This window comes from Perissodus microlepis, chromosome 5, assembly GCF_051167445.1.
Source record: "Perissodus microlepis isolate ML-2025 ecotype Zambia chromosome 5, ASM5116744v1, whole genome shotgun sequence".
Classification (NCBI taxonomy): domain Eukaryota; kingdom Metazoa; phylum Chordata; class Actinopteri; order Cichliformes; family Cichlidae; genus Perissodus; species Perissodus microlepis.
The window spans coordinates 17,578,921-17,601,085 of NC_140465.1; the positions used below are offsets into that span (position 1 = coordinate 17,578,921).

The following is a 22,165-nucleotide window of genomic DNA, read 5'->3' on the forward strand; positions in this document are numbered from 1 at the left end:
ATTCCCACCTTATCACTCTCATCAATAACAATAACAATATCCCAGACATGTTCATGTCCAGGTAAACTGAACGTTGCCGCTGCCATTTGCCAATCAAAAACTCTGAGTGGTGAAGTGTTTATGCAGTCAGTTTTCAATAAATAGCAGATGCATCTGTGTGGTTTTTAAGACGCAACATATTTCTCTAGACCTGCAAAGTACAATGTAAACCTTTTCTCCAAAACAGTCATCTACTTCTATAGTTTCCCCTGTAGAAGCTACAATCTAAATGTACTATATATGCTATATAGCAAGAACAGCTGCAGGAAAAAGAAAACGAGACATTTTCTGTTTCCTGCCAGTGTTAAATGCTTTTGGTGGTGATAGTTTTGTTAGAGACTGACCAAGAAAGTTGAATAGTCTGTAAATATTTGTTGATCAGCTATTATCTCTATATGCATGTGTCCACCAGATGGCAGTCTCAGTGTTTTTAAAATTCGTGCATGCCTCTCGCATCAAACAGAAGACATTATTGAAGCAATAAAAAGCTGTATATAGCAGGTCTCTTACTTTCAATTTAAGAAGTCTTCCTCCTGTAAATGAAAAGAAACATCAAGCATAAGCAAAACACTTTTTAACCCTTGTGTTTAACCCGTGAACGCCTAGTGTTTTATATTTGAGACACGCAGATTTTTGTTTTTGAGACTCCTACGACATCAGCGAGATTTTCCCCCTGAAAAATCTAAATTAATAGAATAATAAATTTTTCAGCTTTTTTTTTTTTTTTTTTTTTTTTTTTTTAAAGGCAGATGTAGCAAATATGATAAAAATGAAAAGTCATGGCAATAAAAATGTAATTCATTTTTATTGCCATTCAGACGGTTCCATAAACTCCTGGCTTTCTGGCAATTATTTCATGGTTCAGGTTTTAAAGGGCTAATGCAGCATTCCTTTAGTCTTTTTTGGTCTAATATAAGGAGTAGCTTATGCCAAACAGATGCATTTTTACCAACACTGACTGTTGTACACATTACTGTGCAAAAGTACTGTAACCCCTCGTTTCTTTGTATTTTGTTTGGGAAATGGGTGCAGCGATTTTTGCGATTGGAAACCTATAAATACAGTACATCAGTTCATCTTCCAACAAGCTTAAAAATCATTCTTTGGTTTATTTTTCAACACAGCCTGAGCTCTCTTAGTCAAGCTTTCTTGCAATTTCTGTAAGTAGTCTTCAGGAAAAGTTTTGCAGGCTACTTGAAGGACATTCAAAGCTATTTTTTAGATGTTGGCTGCTTTTGTTCTGTTCTTTGTCAAGACGAGCACACACTGGTTCAGAGTAATTGAGGTCCGGGCTCTGAGGAGGCCAATCCATAACCAATAGTTACACATATTTTCTAACCAGGTAATCTTTTACCAGATGTGGGATCACTGTCATGCTGAAAAAAGAAGCCAATCCCAGTACACACTTTCCAGATGATATTGCACAGTGGGTTAAAATCTGATGCCATTTTCCTCTGTTCATAATTGCGTCACAATTTTGACAAGATCCCCAACACCACTGGCTGTGTAGACACAACACTGGTTGATACCTTGAATTTACTGCTTGAATAATTCATTGGTCGGTGTTAAAAAAATCCTCTGAAAATTAGTCAGTGACAAAGACTGGAATGAAAAAAAAAAACCCCAAAAAAAACAGCCAAATGTGCAAATGAAAACTTTGAAAGACCTCCAGAAAGCCCCAAAGCCTGGAGAACTATTTAATCAAGCGCACCTAAAAAAAATATTACAAGCCAGTCACCTTGGAAGCAAAACAAAGGGGGGTGATTCAAGACTTTTGCACAGTACTGTAGCTGTGTTACAGTTCACTACATTTGCCAGCTTTTGATCAGCTGCTCTAATGCTAAAGTCAGTCATCTGTGGAGAATTTAAGGCCAGGAGCATTCTTTGCTTTTACCGTGTCCAATTGACATTGATGAACACAAAGATATGTATTACTGGAGTTTAGTTCTTCCTCCGTGGCTGAAACCATCTAATCAAAACCTGCTTAGCCATGATATTAAAAACAACCCTTCGGTTATTTTACTGGTGTAAAACCATCATCCCCCTGTTTGAATCATCTGTACAAATTTACAAAAAAAATATGGTATCAAAGCTCTCAGTGAACATTTTATTCAGTTATCACCTGAAACATGAACTGGCAGCAACATTAATGTAACACAACAGACAGGAAACCCCAATATACCGAGTTTGGTGATGTCTACTTTTATTTAAATTAAATCATAAAGGAATTTTTAAAGCATTTTATTATTTACCAAAAACACTAACCTCTTTACGGAATTAGATTTTTGTCTCTCATTAACAATCACAATACTACTCAGAGATTCTAGGCAGCAGAGCACAGTAGGTCAAACAGTTCTGAAAGCATTTCTAAGAAATGGTTGTAAACAGAAGTCAAGGCACAAATATACTGCAACAGACATGGAAATGATACTATAAAAGTGAAAGAATGTTAGGTACACACATACTTTAAATATTGTTTAGAATTGAGCCACAATTTCCCCCCCAGCAGGTGAAGCCATTTTTTCTTTTTTTAGCTTTTTAATTTTTTTTCCTATTTTTTTTGTTTTTGTTGGAATGTTACATACTTTGTGTGGATTACAGAGCTAATATTTGCCAAGTTGAGTCATGCAGAATATATACTTTTTGCTATGAATGATGAACTGATGTAAACATTATAACAAAAGCACTTTTTTTATGAATCATATTTTATGTCCATGCCTGTGCTTCAGCTCTTAAAAAATAAGCATCATGTGATTAAAAGGTTAATAATTTGCACATTGGAATTTCTAAAAGTAAAATGAATATATATATATATATATATATATATATGCAAAAGAAAACATTTCCCTCCTCTAGTAATTGAAAATAAAGAAAAAAAATAAAATAGATGTTGATTTTTGTGGTCATAGCCCAAAGAGTTAATAACACGAGCAACTGGATCAGCAATTGTTGAAAATCTGCAAGGCTCGTCGGGTTTTCAGTCTCTTAGGTGTCTTTTTAAAAAGCAGATCAAAGCATAAATCGTGGTTGGCCAGTGCAGTCATTCATGATCCGTGTATAATCCCCCATCGCTATGGTCAGAGCGGTTCAAGTAATCCTAACAGAAACACAGAAAACAAACAAAAATATCTCAGTCATTTTGGTTTATGAATCCACATGGCTCTTAGTGACTTCAAGTCCTTTCTTCTTTTGACTCACCTCGACTCTCAGACTGATTTTCAGAAAAGGCCACAGTCCTTCAGGTTGTTCTTGATGATGACATCGGTGACGGCATCAAACACAAACTGCACGTTCTTGGTGTCAGTGGCGCAGGTGAAGTGGGTGTAGATTTCCTTGGTGTCCTTCTTCTTGTTCAGATCCTCAAATTTGGTCTGGATGTAAGTCTGGGCCTCCTCGTATGTGTTGGGGCCTGAGAAAAGTTTCAGGAGAGCTTAATCAGTGTGGAAAAGAAGTCAAATCTTTTTGCTGATAGGCAGAGACAGTTTCACTTGGCACTCATCCAAATCTACTCATTTCCAGCAATTCCTACGAATCAAGTATTATTATTTCCTTATCCTGCATTGTAGTTGTGCACGTAGTTGCAACCTGCACCTTTATGCACGGGCAGTCTGTTACATTTAAGTCAAAGAAGCCCCCGTTTTACAAATGTTGTTTGCACTTTTCCTTTCTCACATGTAGCAGACGAGAGTTTACTGCCTGCTTCTAAAGAGTTCTCAGGTGAAGGATTTTCCTGATTAGAGCACGCAGCAGGAAGGACACATGGAGTGCATTTGCTTACACTGTACCAATGTGAATTTTTTAAATTTCATATTTTCATTAAAAATGGGTGCGCCTTTCTTGTGCAAAAACGGTACGCTCATTTCTGGCTTAGTGGAAAGCAAGTGGGGAGGAGGGGAGTATAATTTGCATCCAGAAGTTTTAAAGAAGATTTTGGGAAAGTGTTGTAAAAACACCTTCAGATTTTGTTTTCTAAAAAGTTGCTCATTTCTGACACATGAATGGACTGATAATGCACAAGAAATACAAACTGGGGCTAGATTTTGTTTCATGATTTCATGAAAAATACAGCTTGGCAAGTGAAAACAAGTCTCAAAACAGGTTTTTCGTGTTTATCATTCTACACAGTTGCAACGTTATCACTGGACTTGCTATAAAGAATAAACGCAATGACAAATGTGTTTATGATTGTGTTTGTACTGAGGCAGTCATACATACCAGTGTACTCAGGGAAGCAGATGGTCAAAGGGCTGTGAGCAATCTTCTCCTGAAACAGGTCCTTCTTGTTGAGGAACAGGATGATGGACGTCTCTGTGAACCACTTGTTGTTGCAGATTGAGTCAAAGAGCTTCATGCTTTCATGCATCCGGTTCTGGGTGGGCCGGGCACAAATGCGGAGATAAAGAGATTATTAGAGAACACTATGAGACCACACAAAGGAAATGAGTTCACTGAAACCTCGGCCCTCCTTCCAGTTCTTTTCATTTTCTTGGGACTGGACTCCAATGTGAAGTTCAGCAACTGTTTTCTAAGTGTTTACTCACCATCTCCTCATCCTCAGCTAGGACCAGATCATAAGCACTCATGGCTACACAGAAGATGATGGCTGTGACTCCCTCAAAGCAGTGGATCCACTTCTTCCTTTCTGACCGCTGGCCTCCAACATCAAACATCCTGTACAAACAAACACAGTGTAAACATATTCCTATGAGGTGGATGGGACTCAGCAATGAAGGAAACATTTTTAGGTCTCTTGACCTAGTTTCCCACTTCTGCCTCTCTTCAGGCCTCTGTATTTCCCTGCCTCCTGAAGGCATTTCAGCACAGTGCAGCTGGTAACAAGAAGACTTAAGGATGACGCATGGTGCGGAAGGTTTCTCACTAAGATTATGTATAATTTATTCATGAAGATGGAGAGGACTTGGATGCACGAGCGAGGATGCTCATCTCGACTGTGCCAAACTCAATATTCCTTCTTTTCAGCTTCTCAGAAGATATAGTTGACCGTTTGTGACATCTTAAAGCAATACTCATATTATGACAGTATTCTTCCTGCTGAGCAGTTTTCACTTTGCAGAATTTGATTCACTACAGCAGCACTTTGGCTCTCCCAAAACGGCCAGCTTTGTGCCGACTGAAGCAGGGATCTTTAGAACAGTGACACACTTTACACTGTTTACCCCACCAGTGTGCTCATCCACAGCACTGCTCACATAAGTCATATATATCATACACTCCAGCACGAAAGAGACTGGATTAGGTAAACTCGTCTGCATGGATTTGGTTAATGTCCTTTACAAAGGATTACTTTATATATCGAGACACGATGTGACGCCTTCCACATGGGAGCCACACACTGACACGCTTATTTTCAGTAAACTCTGAGTGAAGAGGTGTTGAATATTTTCCGAATACTTTCCCCTGTTGTTTGACTACTGTGCGCATCAGATATGAAGTATAATGTGGTTGTGTGTGGTTATAGCAATGGGGGTAACACCACTAGCAATAATCACAAACAAAAACATTTCTGAGAAGCATGGCTAGAAATCAGTGTTCAAATTTCCAAAACAGCAACAGTTTGCATTCCTGCAATTCTTTCACTGATGTGTATAATCCTGCAATGGCAACTATTCATTCACTAAAATCCCACACGTTCCCACAGTTTACTCGCAATCACTGATATCGATCTTTCTGCTCATCACTGAAGGTTTTCCCCTCTTTTTTTTTACCCTATGAATCGTAAGTAGAAATGTGACATTACAGTACAGTAATGGATGGCATGAGCTGTTAAAGGTTAAAATAATACTAATAATAATGGCCTCAATTGTTCAAATGAACAACTGCTCTGCAAACTGGAAAATAAATAAATGTTTTCCTTTCTGAGAATTTTATGACTTTCGGTAAAGAAGAAACATTGTGTGCTGCAAAGAAGCCACAACAGTTACAGTGCAAATATAAAAGCATGATTCATAAGCCCATAAAAACACTTTCTTGGCTGCTTTGGCAATATTCAAAAAGTTACTAGAAGTAGTGGAGCCCAAACTCTTTGAGGTCATGTATATAGAGTCAAAACCTGACATACTTGACTTAAGCCTTTATCAGTGAGGAATCATTCACAGTTACTTCATTTGCATTATAACAACTGAAAAAGCGAAATAATTAAATAGCAGCTGAAAATGGTCCTCGGGAACACAAGATTTTCAGTGTGACATGCATCCAACACTTTATGGACCTCTACACAGAACCTTTCGATGACAACTTGTAGTCAAAGCAGTAAAGCATCATTTTCTAAGAAAGGAGTTTTTATGTGCATATTAAATAGAGCTTAAAGTGACATTATAAAGCCTGGAAGATCAGATTAGACTTCAGTGCTTTTGTTCAGTCATTTTTTGTTCACATTCATAATTTAATGTTATCAATATGTAAATAAGAATGCTCAGAGCAATCACAAAAATGCAGCACTACCCCTCAGCCTGCTAATACACACACACACCTATGGTATCAATTTAAAAATCCTGCATTTACAAGATTGTCTTAAAACTTGACCTCGAGGTCAAGTTCACCAGGATTCGAACTCGTCCGACCTTCAGCAGCTGCACCCAAGGTATCAATTTCAAACGTCTACATTGCCTCATTTTTTGAGTTATCACATTTACAAACTTGCATATCCACCTGCCCGCCTGCCCAGCGGTTTGACGACAAACCCCATCATCCGTTTATAGCTGAGGGGTAAAATGTAAAGGTGATGCGTCTCATGCTCTATGATTAACTGTATTATTAGATAAATGTTAAATTCCTGACTCATCAAATTCATGTCTTTTAGTTAGCATGCTTAAACAATTATTCACTTTTGATGTTTAAACAGTTGGGGGGGAAAAGCAAAAAAAAGTTACAGGTTACAGCCTAATGTATCTTATTTAAATTTTGAATTTTGTTTCATAAAATTAGCTTAAAGAGCCGAGAAAAACAGTAAAAGAAGTCTTACTTGAAGTGCAGGTCCTTGAAGGTGAAATGTGTTTCCACAATGCCTGTGGTCTTGACTCGAGTCCGCAGCACATCTTGCTGTGTGGGGATGTAGTCTGGCTTGGCTATCCTCTCCAGGTCATTAAGGTAGCTGATGGAAGGATACAAACACATTACTATTTATCAACCTTGGAGCATCCTCCTCTAAACTAACAAAGGGTGTTTCATCTTGAGATACTTTGTTAGGTTAGAGGTGAGAGAATGTTCTTTCTGGTTCAAAGCCCCATCTGTTCCTGGAGACAGACGTGAGACATGTCTCATGCTGGCAGTAACAGCACCGGCAGCACATTGCTGTCTAAACACAGACGAATTTATGATCGTATTACATGTGTTGACATCCTGTCAGAGAACGCCACAAGACTGCTTGTCCTTTACAGTTTCTATCTACCCAATCGCATTTAAAAATAAACAAACAAAAAAAAAAACCAATCACGAATACTTAAGATGGACTTAATGGGCTTTTCCTAACTTGAATTTCAATTGCAGACAATAAATGTCACTATGGGGATCAATTAATAGCATCTTAAATGTAACACAAAATTGCTCTAAACCAACTGAAAAGTTTTACAAATAATATTTGAAGCTTGCTTTAAAATGCCGCAAACGTCGCAACCTGCGGTTAGTAAAAGCTCAAGTTTTTTCTCATCAAACATTCAGCAATTATAAAATAATGCTGTATGATCAGCAGCTCAAATACAAAATTCTGCTGAGACACTGAGATCTTAGTCTTTAAACAGACACGAGCACAAAGGGACAGTGTCTTTTGTTTATCTCATCTTATCTCAAACTACACAGAAAGAGCTACAGGGCGAACATATAATCTGTCCATCTTTTAATGCAGTATTCAGCTGCATAAAAAAAAAAAAAAGAGTTACTGTGCAAGTGTTGGAACTTAATTTAATCTCCAACAACACCACAACCCAAGTGTAAATATTTGAGCTTTCATACCACTACTCATTCAGCATGCCTGACAGTGTAATCATAATCCCACTCAGCCCAGAGAGTGGTTTAGGCTGCTTTTGGTGTTCATACATCAGATTTAAGAGTGTTTGGTTTGATCATTGTGTTTATAAATCCTGTATATTCATAGAATTTGGTTCTTAACTGCAGTTGTTTTTTGGAAGGTTGGTGGCTTTATATTGTCACATTTATTACACAGAAGTTTAAGACACCTGGCACAAGGCTACAGTAGATCTGTAGAGTGGCAGACTAGAAATATTGCTGCACTCATAACAATTACAACACAAAGAAAAAACAGTTTATTGACAAGCACGGTTACTTGATTCTTGAAGCTGATATTGACAGTTCAGAATATTGTAAAGAATGAAACTGGAGCTGTTCTGCTGAGAAAACGATGTACTGACAAAACTTCTAAAATACGCCAAGCATCTTTTACTCAAAGAGCAAAATATGTGTGATAGACCAATACTGACCCAGCTTATGTATATAGACGTGGATGAGAGAAAGTAATAAACTTAGGGGTAAAGCCTCTTTTTAAAAAAAATGAAGACGAAAAGAAGAAGAAGAAGAAGAAGAAGACGAAGAGCAGATCCAGGGTGTGATAGAAGAGAGGCCTCGGTTAATGTGCGCTGTGCCATTTTCTTTCTCTTTTATCTCCTCCTTTTCTTTCTCTCCCTCTCAGCAGGTGCTCAGATATGGATTATGGTCTTGTGCCAGACTCATTTGGTCCTCAACCTACTCACTCTGCTCTCTATAAAAGCAATGATGAAACACTGCAGTGTCCACTCCCAGAGGTGCTAAATGTGAGGCCGTGTTAGCAGCATGTTTCAGGGTCCCCTCAGCTTTAACAAGGGCGGTGAACACGAGACTGAGATGTTATGATTATACAGGCCAACACAAACACAGAACAATATTATTCTCCCTGGATGCTAAATATCACCTGGAAGCACTTAGCACTACACTGAAACCTCACAGCAAAATCTGGAGGTGTCATCGATCAAAGTGTCATTATCGAAGGGTTTCTATTTAAACAGAAAGCAGTGCTGTTAATTGCTGCTGAAGCTTGTAGGGATATAGTGGTTAACAATGCTCTCTATTCCCCAAGACTCCCCCGAGGGTGGACGTGATAACCACCTCGCACCGGTAGCGTCTCGCATTTACCTCATTCTCTTCCCATTATTACACCAGTAGATAAGAGCGATGCAGCCGACAAATGGGGCACTTAACTGATAAGGGTCATTGAGCTAATTAAGACCTGCAGAGAGACTGAGCTCGACTCTGTTGTCCGTATAAGGCAAAGCCACTGATAAAATTAAACACTGATGTCTTCAATATTAATAACCATTACTGTTCCCTGCGCAAGCTTTGTCAGTGTTTGATGTGATGAAGTAGAGAATATAGGACAATATTAAACATAACAAAGAGGAATCTAATAACAAGAAAGGCCAAACTAAAAAAGCAAAACAAATGGAAAGTAAATTAAATAAATAAATAAAAAAATACAAGTAGAACTAAAATAACAAAAGGTTTGGATATTGGGGATTAACCTACTTATAGCAGTAGTTTTAAACTTTAGCTCTAAATCTGGATTAAGGAATGGTTTCATAAATTAATTAAACATGTTTTTTTTTTTTTTTTCTAAATGCCTTACAGTACCAGATACGCCCATGAATGTCTTCTTGTTCTTTCCACTCCCAGGTTATTAAGGCACTTACTAGGCTGCAGAGTCGTTTAGCTGGTACTCTCGGGCCCGTGTGAAGCAGCTCTGGACACCGCCATCAGCCCACAGTCGTTGGATGATGTTGGACAGGTCCTCTGGCAGGGTGCCCTGCTCTTCTGCCGCTCCTGACAGCGCAAAAAGTTGGCGAGCATCATCCTAGTGCAAAAAAACAAAACAAAACCCAAAAACAAAACATACACATCAATATTTAAAAATGCATTTATTCTTATTTTTCTTCATGAAGGAACAGACTGATAAGTCTAACACTACAGGACTTTGCTTTCACATAGCTTCCATTGTATTTGTAGTTTGCATGGAAAAATAATCCTGGCTCAGAATACATTTTATAATTACGAGACATAAGATACTAACTTCATTAGTTAGGGCAAAATCAGAAAAAATATTATTACAGTAAAACCATCAATCACTGAACCACAGAATTATTTTTTTAAACCAACTGAGAAAATTGAAACTTGTGTTTATTGAAGCGTACAGCCAAGATTCCCATGGTTACTGATATTCTGATTAAAATCAGTTATTAAATTTGGTAACTGGTTATATGCCACCGCCACAGAAAAAACAAACAAACCTGCTGTTATTCCACGTATTCTGTGTGTGCTTATGGTAATTTTGCATTTTAAAGACTGATATCTTGATCGGCATCAATTAAAAATAGCACAAACTACAACCCCTACACACTTCTGGTTTCATAACCGGACAACTTCTTTTTCTTTCCACATTACGTAACTTGAATTTCCTGTAACTGTACGACCTTCAAACAAGTCAATCAACAGGCTCGGGTTAATGATTCTCACGGCTTCATCCAGGCATACCCACAAAGTGATGGTAAAAGTACGTGTATGCTTGTATTCTCTCTCTGTCCTCTGTGTCAGTGTCCTGCAGCTCACCCTTACCCCTCGCAGTCAAGTTTACGGGAGGTAAACAATATTCTGGATTACGAAAACTCAAATCCCTCAGTGATGATTCAAAACAGGTATGTTTTTAGTGAGCTCAGCAACACACAGACATACAAAAGAGTTCTGTGCACTCTAAATCTTGTGAATGCTTCAATGTTAATGTGACTAAGATTAATCTGATTGATAAAAGGAGTATATGTCTGAAAGTGCCGTAACTGATCCTATATCAGTACCTTGCATTCACATTTATTTGGTAAACAATGAAGACGCATGTACACAACAAGTGTAGAGTAAAGCAGCTTGTTTCTTCTTGACTGAAATGATTGAAAGACACAGGATACTAAAAAGCTCTTTGCAGCTCACCACAATGGCGGTATGCTTAACTTAAAAATTACTTTTTAATACTCTGTCCGGCAGAACCCGTCATGCAGCGCTTACTACCTTGGCAGAGCCAATCCTGACACACAACAGGCAGTTGTGTCAGGATTGGCTGGCGCACACACACACGTTTATACAGCTACACTGAAATAAAGGTCACCCAGGAGGGTGAAATTTGGAAAACATATCAAATGTGTTTAAAAAAACCAAATCAAGGATTATTCGAGTTACAAAACAATCAATGTTTCACAGCCTGCATGAATCTAAGATGGGGTGGAATATGAGGCAAGAATCACATGAGAAATTATAGCTCAGTGGAACAAATGATTTTGTTTCATGTTCTCTGGAGTAAAGACTGACTTTATTTCTGTGATCTTTTTATGGGTGGTACTCTGACACTGCAGGCTTCCATCTTCAATATCTGCTGCCCAGTGTTCATTTATGAATAGAATAGATCACACAGCACTTAAAGAGAAATTCTTGATCTGCATAATTTCTGCTGCCTCAAATCCTTAAATCCTCAGGGCAAGATATGAAGGGTTATGAAGAAGGCAGAGAGGAAAATTTTGGTAGTGATTAGTCAAGATGATATCACTAAAGCTTAACTGCACTATACTATCCTGCAGGTTTAGTATAACCTTGAATGGCAAAGTTAAAATTACGTGGGAGCATTGGAGCACTTCGACCCTTTGTCTGCATTTTAATGTATATTTAACATTAATTATATTACAACAGGTGCACTGAGCAAAGTTTAAAAGTCTAAAGCTCAGAAGTTTCCGGTGATTTATGAAAAGAGCTGCAAAATCTTAACATTTTTGCATCACTAATATCATTTCACTCATATCTCCCTCACGGAGAGGATGGCACTGGGTGAAAAGTTCTGTATTTTAAAGACATACCGCTCTGGCAGACTCCTCATAGTCAACCTTGAGGTTGGCCATGGCTTTGATGATAGCCATAATGGACTGGATTGTGTTGCTGTAGACGACCGCTCTGTACTGCCTACACTCATCTTCTGAGTATCCATCCTCGTGAATAATCCTGGAGAAAAGAGGGAAGGATGGTGATTCAGATAAAGCAACAACCCATACATAATTTATGTTAAAAAACTAAACTTAGCAATTATTCACAAAGCTGAATGCTGCTATAAAATAATGAAAAGTACTGTAGCAGACACCTAAAAAAAGAACCTGTTAAAACAATAGAAATGTATATTTCATGTGATTAATTAAAAAAAACAACAACAAAAACACAGATCTGTATGTGATGCTGCTGGTCTGAGCTACTGGGAACGTTCAGGTGTTTTATATCATTCAGTTACAAGAGACTAGAGCAAATATTTACTTGCTTTTTGAGTTGTATAGATACAACTGTAGAGAGGGAAAAAAGCATTTGTTTGAAAAGACAGAAGCCTCTGGGCTGGAAACCAAACAGAACTATCTTCCCCAGCCTGCCTCAGCCAGGATGTTCAGTGGTTGTGTGATGTGCTGAATAGGACCTCATTAAAATGCAAGAGAGCCCACTGTGAAGCAATGTGAGGCGCAGCCAAAATCACTGAAAGCGCATGGGTGGCTTCCTCTCACACTAAATGATTTTAGAGAATTACGTCCTTACAAGTGACAGTCTTGTAAGGCAAAAATAAACTTGTCATTAAACTCTTTACAACTAAGAACAATCAGGAACTTGATATTTGGCACAAAACTGTTCAAACATCACATGAGGTTTCTCATGTGATGTCAGGCGCACGTTGCTTGGGAGTTTTCCGCCATAATGGACATGAAGCAACTGCCAGTTGCTAAGGAAAAATGTATTCCAGGCTGGTTGGAAGTGATTCCTGAACTTTTCTGGCTCTTGCTATGTGAAATTAGTTGCAAAGAAGGTCCAAAACAAGGTCCAAAAACCTCCTACTGACTGCCAACTGATCGGTAGTTCAACTTGGAGACCTTTGTCTTCAAAGCAAAAGCTGTTCTGCAGCAACTATGTTTTAAAGTATGTAACTTTTAATTTGAAGGCAATCGATCTCTATGTCAACTTTGCGTTATACTTTTCATATTCACTACAGCTGTTTCTAGACGAGCTCATCACTTCCACCAAGTCCACAAACATACAGTCCAGATCAAAAGTTTAAGACCACTTGAAAAATGCCACAAAAAAAAAAAAAAATCATATTTTGCATGGTTGGATCTTAACAAGGTTCCAAGTAGAGCTTCAACATGCAACAAGAAGAAATGGGAGTGGGACATTTTTTGTGCGTGCAATTTATTGAAAACAACACTGTTTTACAGCTGATCAACGTTTAAGACCACATGCCTTTAAAAGACCAAATCTGTGGATTCATTGTCATTTTCTGTCAGGTAGTCACACTGTCATGATGTTCTGATGGCGAAGGCAAAAAACTGTTCTTTTTTGAACGTGTTCGGGTTGTTGAAATGCATAAGCAGGGTCTCTTGCAACGCGCCATCGCTGTTGAGGTGGGACGTAGTAAGACAGTCATTTGGAATTTCTTAAATGATCCTGAGGGTTATGGAATAAAAGTCTCAAGGGGAAAACCCAAAACAATTTCACCAGCACTGAGCTGGAGGATCCAATTGGGTGTCTGTCAAATCCTTGACCCTTACTGGTGCCGACTGCATCAGACGGCATCTGAGACTGAAGGGCTTCAAAAACAAAAACATCTTCAAAGACCTCGTCTTCTTGAATGCCACAGAACTGACCGTTTGGACTTTGCAGGAGAGCACCAAACATGGGACATTGAAAGGTGGAAGAAAGTTTTATTCTTTGATAAGAAAAAAATTTCACCTTGATGGTCCTGATGGTTTCCAACGTTACTGGCATGACAAACAGATCCCACCTGAGATGTTTTCTAGGCGCCACAGTGGAAGGGGCGCCATAAGGGGGTGCTTTTTCCTTCGGTGGAACAATGGAGCTTCAGCAGGTGCAGAGGTGTCAAAACCCCGCTGGCTTTGTCCAAATGTTGCAGAGAACATCCCTCATGACTTAGGGCCCTCGTCTGTGTGGTGATGACTGGTGTTACAGGGTTTTTTTGGAGGTGTGGTCCTAAACGTTTGATCAGCTGTAAAGCAGTCTGTTTCAGTTTAAGTGTTGTTTCCAATAAATTGCACGCTCAAAAAAAAAAAAAAAAAAAAAAAATGTTTTGTCTCACTGCCATTTCTTTTCTTTTCTTTTTTTTATTTAAAGAACTTTATTTAACAAATAATGAGTTTACAACATACGAACAGATGAAGTATACAGAAGAACAGAACATGAACACACAAAACCAGGGGTAAAAAGAAAAAAGTAATAATTATATGAATACACGCAAAAATTCACATATATATTGTTGGTTTTTTTGGGGGGGTTTTGTGTCCCGTTTGGATCTTTAGCCATCAGAATTGTTGTCTTAAGGCCAAGAAAGATGCCAAGCGGATTTATTTTACCAAGTGGATCATCATGGCCTTGCCATATTGGACCATTTGATTGACCTTTATTATAATTATGTATTTATTTTATTTTCGGTTGCTACAAACGGGACAGACATGACTGGGGGATAGGACAGGGAGTAAGAATGAAAGAAAGAGAGGGAGAGAAAGAAAACCAGAGGGGAGAAGAGACGGTGAGAAAGGGGGGAAGAAAGAAAGAAAAACAAACAAAACACCAGGATCACCTGTATGGAGAAAAAAAAAAACAGAAGAGAAAGCAAACAAAAAAAGAGCAACATAATAAATACAGCACCATCACAATAAACTAGCTAGCAGTAGATAACAGTAGATACTAAATATTAAACGATATTGTGCAGCACGCAAGATAGACAGCGCACAAATATATATATATATATATTGTTTTGAGTGGCTTTTTGTTGGTGGAGTCTGATATTGATTGTATGTACATTTCCACATCCTTAAGAAAATGACAGAAATATGGTGTTTTATTAGTAAACTTACATTTATGGATAAAAAAATTTAGCTAAACGTATTAACAAATTTATTATTAAAAAAAACATTTATCATTCTTCTTGGGGAACTTAAACAGAATAAAACATTTTCCCATCATAAAGAAAACTCCCTTAAAATATGGACAATAACAAACCTGCTAAATTCCTTCCAGCATCTCTGTGTAGAAGAACAGTACTGTGATCCCCACAGAAAGTAAAATTAATATTTATGTCTCTTTTAAATTTACCATGTAGTGACTGGCTGGAAAACATTTATGTAGAATTTTAAATGAAACTTCCTTCACCTTATTTACAATCAAATATTTATGGGGAATCATCCAGACTGTCTTCCAGTTGATATCTGGAACATATCGGTTCCAGTAAGATATTATATATGGGCGAGAGACCATATCTTCTTGGAATAAACTACGTATTCTCTTATTGCTGTTACCAAGTTCCTGTGAAAAGCAGATTTTTCCTACTGCTGACTCAGCTGGATCTGGGAGGTCACTGCCATTTCTTCAAATCAGACCTTCAACATGAAGGTCTGATTTGAACCTTGGTAAGGTCCAACCAAGCAAAATATGATTTTTTTTGCCATTTTTTAATTGGTCTTAAAACTTTTGATTGGGACTGTATTAGTGACCAAAGCAATCATAAGGTGTTTTTTTTTTCCCTCAGCTGATTGGGAAATACACATTTTTCCCTAAAAACCAGTGGCAGTCAGATGACTGACTCTCAACCAATCAGGGAATACTCAGTTTTCCCTTATGAGTGGCGATGGTTGACCATTCTCTAGGGCATATGACTGGGAGCTTAGTCATCGAATTGTCACACATCCAAAATTACAGACAAGTTAACGTCACGTGGTTACCGGTCACATGTCTGCAAAACCTCAAGATTTTATTTATATGTCAACACAGAAAGTACTCGCACATCATCCATCAAAATGCAACAACATGTTTGACTTCTGGAAAAGTTATAAACACCAAGAGTATTAGAAGAGTGAGTGGATTTTCTTATTTTAATTTAGTTTTTATTGTTGGAATATGCTTAGTTTAAATTTAGTTTTTATTAGTTAAAGTGTTAGTTTCAGTCTTTTTAACTATTGCTTTGTTTTCTTTTATTACTGTACGGAGGGCATGTGTCAAAGGCTAGATTTGGGAAAAGTCAACACGTTTTACAGGAAAAACACAAAACTTCATGAAAGCAGCTGACTCGGTGTTGTAGACATCCAAAATCTCAATAAACACACTCATCAGTGCCTCATCAGGCAGCATCATTGTGTTTATTTTATATCAGTTAACTTCCCAAGTTCACAAAATACTTTCAGTTTAATTCTTTTCAAAAGACCAGTATTTATTTTTATTTCTGTTAACTAAAATGTTTTGTCACATGTAGTTTTAGTATTTAGTTTAGTTTTTCTTAACTATATCAATCTTGTTGATTTTTTTCTCATTTAACCATTTTATGACTGCTGGTTTCAAGGCCTATAATGGTTGTCGTATTGGTCTGTGGTGTCATGTACAAAAGAGTGACATCCCCACAGCCTCGTCACCATCTGTAGCGGCACTGAGGGCGTGGGTACTTGCTACAATATTCTTTGAACATTTTTATTGTTTTTTGTTCTTAACTTTTTCTCTGACTTTTACCAGCGGATGTGGCGTCACTTTTGGGCTGCCCCAACTTCTGTGAGGGCGACACCGGCGGGTAAAATGGGCCTGTATGCCCTGTGGACCGGAGGGAATTTTTTTAGAGAACTCAAAAAACTGTAATCCACTCATTTTGTAATTTCCTGGAAATGTCAAATATTTTGGCAAGCTTAAGTTGTCCCAACCTGGATGTCTACCAGTAGAATTTATTTATAGTACTTTAATATTTTCAAAACTAGATTAAAAGAAACCCCCTCAGTAATGCTGCAGGCCCCCTGGGAGTCTCACACCTTTTTTACAACAAAAATTCTCCTTTTCATCATTATTAGTAATGGAAAAATTCCACACACCAAATATTAAATTTATTTTGTACTCTGACAAAGGAAGACAAAAATGCTGAATCTCTTTTCTCTTTTTTTAGTTACTCTGGGATTAATGCTAATGATGCATAAAAAAAAACAAAAAACAACCCACATCAAGCATATTAATGTGCCTGTGAGCAGGTTTTCAAGAACTATGAGTGCTTAGTAAGCTGCAGCAAGTGAAGAAAATCTACACAATGTGTATGACCTGATGCGTATTTTATGCACTCGTGCACCAGAAATAAATGTTCGATATCAGTGTAAGAGCGAGTAAAGAGGGTTTCAGAGACTGATGAGAGTGAGAATCAGGCGAGAGACCAGCAGTTTCATTTATGAGTACAGAGTAATCAAAGCCTATAAATACACAAGAGAAACCATATTAGTGTTTGTACGACTAGCTTCTCATACAATTACCACATCTGTTGTAAAAAGATGTGGTAATTGTACAAAACCTCTAAAAAAAAAATCCTTGTATCCTTATCAGTTTGTCTGACAGTTTCAGGTTATGAAGCAACCATCTAGCCTGCACAATATAAAATCATCACTTTTGACAAATAAAATTAACACTTGTGTTAAATATATAAATATTCTGTGTATATTAGCTACAGTATACAGTTCCTTATAATTTCTGCTTTAAATGTACTTTTATTGTTATTGAACCACACACACCAAATATTACTGTTTTATAGTGGCACAAAGCAACAATTTGTCTTATTTATCTTTTAATAATGGAGCCTTAAGCCATTATTAAAGGCTCCATTATTAAAATGCATAAAAGAAATATGTGATGTTTTTTTCCAAGATTATAGCTCTCGCACTAATTTGTTCGCACAAAACAAAAGGAAAACAGGTGGCTCAAGATGGACTTAAAATGAATAGTTAAACAACACCAATAGCACATTTATACATTCCTTATAGAATCACTTATGCTTAAAACATATACTGAATTGGCATTCATGATGGGAGGAAAAGCAAAACAATGAGCAGTCACTCACTTCATCTGCTTCACAATGGTGCTCTTCCCCGACTCCCCAGCACCTGCAGAGAGAACAAAAACAGGCAGAGGTTAAAAATATGCTCCTGTTAGCTGAGAAATGTAAACAGGCAGCCAGTAAGGCTGGCTCACATCTGGACCCTCATCTTATCCCCTGCAGCTATAAGTCAGTTCTACAGTCTGAATTCAAAAGGCAATGCAGGGATCTGTTAATTTCACAGCAGACACGTCACAGCCACTCTCAAGAAACGACTTTTATCATAGTTAACATTTTAATGGAAATGTCTTGCACTGACAGGATATAGGCTTTTCTTATCCTCTACTATGTTTATTCTAACAGCCTGAGGCGACCAGAGAGAGCTCATCTGCCACAAGGAATCTAACACTACACGCAGACTTACACCCAGGGGTGCCTGTCAGTGCACTCTCTGCTCGTACTCGCCTGGGGTAAAGTCTTTATGGGATGACCCTCAAAATACACTGCTACGCAGCATGCAGCACGCACAATCAAGCCCCAGGGTAGGAATAGGCCAAGATACTTTCCACAGACAGCTGTCAGCTCCTACTCCTCCATGATATACAAGTGAAGACACTAATAGATCACATGCAGTTCGCCTTTCAATAAAAACAGCTTACACAAACATCCAAAGATTTAGATTAACTAAAGTCGCTTTGTGTGCGGTGTGTACTATGATTAAATATATGACCAAAAACCACAGCAATGTCTGAGTGGACAAAAGGTGAAATTGTGCTGTTGTTCAGCAGGATATTGCGACATTCTCAAATTTACGTTATCCTCATGGTTATGAGGCAACTTGCAATTCACACCATGATGGAGCATTCATGAGGCAACACAGTCTCTGCGGCACATTATGAAGAAATGGAAGAAAGATGGACTGTCCCTGGCTCTTTGAGTGTAAAGTAAAAATTACAAACTGATTCCCTATTTCAAATAACAATGATGCAGGTAGAGTAAATAAAAATGTGGGGTGTCCACAACATTTTAATCGATTATTGTTCTCAGAGTTCAGATCAAATACTTAACCTTGAATAAATCATATTTGCTGTCATAGACTGTTCTTGTTTTATTTATGTTGTATAAGCTGCAGCAGTAGTATTTAGTAGTAGTTAATAGGGCTGGGCGATTGGGCGATATAAACGATATACGATAGAAACGATATAAATTTGGCCAACGATAGAGATTTTGACTATACCGCTCTATCGCGATAGCGCATGTTGATGATGTCATCAAGCTGCGCCTGTTTTGGTCGAAAGCATCGCAGCGGCTACAACCATTATCATCTGCAAATTATGCCAGCCAACAGTCATAGCAAAGAGATGAAGCACTTTTGAAATATGGGGAAAGCCAAAAACTGCGCTTCCTCCACTTCCGTAACATTGATTCATTAATGTTGAATTCTCTCACAGCTGTTCTATTCCCATGTTGTTGCAGTATATTAATAACTAACCTCGTATTGTGGATGAATAATCTCAGTTGTTCTCCTGACTGAAGTTTGGCCCGTGTATAGCATCCTGCTATGCGATTGCATTTGTCTCTAACTACCAGAATCCCTCACGTTAACTTTTATCGAGTGGAAAAAAAGTTGGCGTTCATCCTCCAGCTTCACTGTGCTAATGTTTTGCTAACATAGCTGTGTCGCTAGCAATCACGTAGCACAACATTATATACCAGGTAGTCCAACTTCAGTAACCCTACAAACGGCACTGCTGTTTAGTTTTCTGTCTTCATTTATGTTGGAAGTGATAGCAGAGCTGTACGTTTGAATTAGTTTCAAAAATCAGAACATGGTATGAAATGTTTAGGTGGAAACTAGCGAGCTAACTTCCTGTTAACTTCTAACTCCGTTAAATTTAATAAATTCTGTTTTCATGGATGTTAAACTTAATTGTTACACCTGGTAAAGCAGCAACGCTGATGATTTTATTAAAGATGAAAGAATTTAGACCGTTTTTAACTCTCTGTGTTCTTTTGGAGTTTTGGACCCAGATTACTCCGCGAAGCTCCTCACTGCGGCAGCTGTAATGCTCTGACAATCCATCAAGAAGTGCCGCTTACCAAAGTTGTACTAAAACATTTTTTAACAGATTTCTGCACGCCAAAATCAGTTCGAGGTCAGTAAGCACAACCAGAATTCATACATAAGGCACAATCTCGATTTTTGAGAAAATTAAAGGATTTTAAGTGCGCCTTATAGTGTGGAAAATACTTATACAGAAGAAAAGAATATATCGCGATATATATCGTTACCGCACGTGCTTCAAATTATACCGCGATATGGATTTTAGGCCATATCGCCCAGCCCTAGTAGTTAATAGGGATGGGTACCGGTATCCGGTGCCATGATGGCACCGGTTCTGACATAAACGGTAGTAACCAGACCGAAAAGCAGCGCACATTTCGGTGCCTTTTTTTCCTGAGCTGTGATACACTTTAGATTCTAGCCAATCATTTTACGTTTCCGAGGATAGTAGGCGGGTCCAGGTATGTACGTTCTTTTAGAGCAGAGCTACAGATTAAAAATGCCCAAGGCGAAGCGTTCAAAAGTCTGGCTGTACTTCACAGCAAAATATGCAAACTCAGCAGCCTGCAACAAGTGCTTTAAGCTGATACTGTGATACAGTGCAAAGGAGGTAACACCTCGAATCTGATGAAACACCTGGCGACGCATAGCGTTTTTTTTAAAAAGCCGAGAAATGCGCCGTATTTGATAGCTTGATGCGAGACCTCACACCGTGCACATCTACTGCGGGTGTGGTGCCTGTTATCGGACCCGGAGTTAGCAACATCCCCCAAAAACCCGAAGAGGAGAGTCCTGGCCCCTAGCCCTGCCAGTGTAGCAGAAATGATGACGGATGATGATGGCAGCAGCAGCCGTTCTTCTCTGGGTGAGTAGCTTAATGTTGTTCGTGTGTAATTTACGTTGAGTAGGCTCACCACGTTATTACATTAATGCATGTAAGGTGAACTAGCAAACACTGTCGTAGTTACATGCGGCTGTCTTCTTGTTTTGATGGCAGATACTCCCTTTACCCTGGCCTAAAAGGCTAAAATGACCAAAGAAAAAGTGGAAAACAGCTAAACATGAGAGGTTTTTGGACAAAGTTTGTGTTTTTTCCATTGTTTAAGCACTGCTTCCAGCCAAGAGTGATACCATATATGCCCCATAGCTGCAGAAAAGGCTAACATTGTTATCTTTTTACAAAAGAAACAGCTGAACATGAGAGGTTTTTGGACCAATTTTGTGTTCTCCATTCTTTAAGCACCAGTTTGAGCACCGTTTAAGCACTGGCACCGTTTCAAAAGTACCGGTTTGGCACCGGTATCGGATAAAACCTAAACGATACCCATCCCTAGTAGTTAATATAACTATATAGCAATAACAGGGCCCTCTTGGGAAAAAACACAGAGTTTATAAATCCGACTGACCAGAGCTGAGATAGCTAGCCTTTCTCTTACCACACCTACACACAGATTCTTCTGAAAGTAGTAAACAAGCACTTTGGAGTTTGACCTGTGAAGCTAAAACTGCTAACAGAAATGAGTAATGATGTCTGGCACATACCTTGATGCCACTGCTGCTTTGATTAACAAATAACTAGAAGCTTTTGATATCGTATAATACAAATACTTTCTGTGATAATTGCACTGATACTACTAATCCTGTTATTTTCTCACAGCATACTTTGATCACCATATCTCATTTTGAACTACAGAAGTCCAGAAGACTGCAGATCCATAAACACAGAGACAAGTCATTCCCACATGCCATTTCAATACTAGTGCTTGGAAACATTTCATGAGTCAGTGCTGAATAGAGTCCCTCCACAGTTACCTATAACTTGTGACTGAATACACAAAATGTCAGACAATCCAACTGCCCCACATGCTAGACTTAGCCCCTTCTTTAAAAAAATATATTTTCAGTATACTCAAGGACATGAAATGACAAACAAATTGATGCATATACTTTAATTATATGAAGAAAATACAGCAAGGCATCACACTGCTGGTGGAAAAGCAGAAGACGAAGAAAAGTGGAAAATAGGGGGAAAATAAATACTGCCCACTGCCTAGCAACTGGGCAATGTGCACGGCAGTTGTGGTTGTGTCTGACTCATGGCAGAAAATGAGGAGAAAAACAACACAGAGGGGGAAACAGGACTGCCAGTG

General features: G+C 38.3%; 1 protein-coding gene across 1 annotated transcript in view; it reads right to left on the reverse strand.

Moving 5' to 3' along the window:
- Positions 1-2,132: 2,132 nt before the first annotated feature.
- Positions 2,133-22,165, reverse strand: part of LOC146387062 (guanine nucleotide-binding protein G(i) subunit alpha-2-like) — a 57,858-nt gene continuing 37,825 nt past the window's right edge. The window contains exons 2-9 of the mRNA XM_084928394.1: positions 17,975-18,017; positions 11,934-12,075; positions 9,735-9,895; positions 7,022-7,150; positions 4,581-4,710; positions 4,255-4,408; positions 3,238-3,448; positions 2,133-3,136 (exon numbers count right to left, since the gene is read on the reverse strand). Of these exons, the coding sequence (XP_084784520.1) occupies positions 3,258-3,448; positions 4,255-4,408; positions 4,581-4,710; positions 7,022-7,150; positions 9,735-9,895; positions 11,934-12,075; positions 17,975-18,017 (950 nt within the window). The 3' untranslated portion in view covers positions 2,133-3,136; positions 3,238-3,257. The remainder of the gene's footprint in view (positions 3,137-3,237; positions 3,449-4,254; positions 4,409-4,580; positions 4,711-7,021; positions 7,151-9,734; positions 9,896-11,933; positions 12,076-17,974; positions 18,018-22,165) is intronic.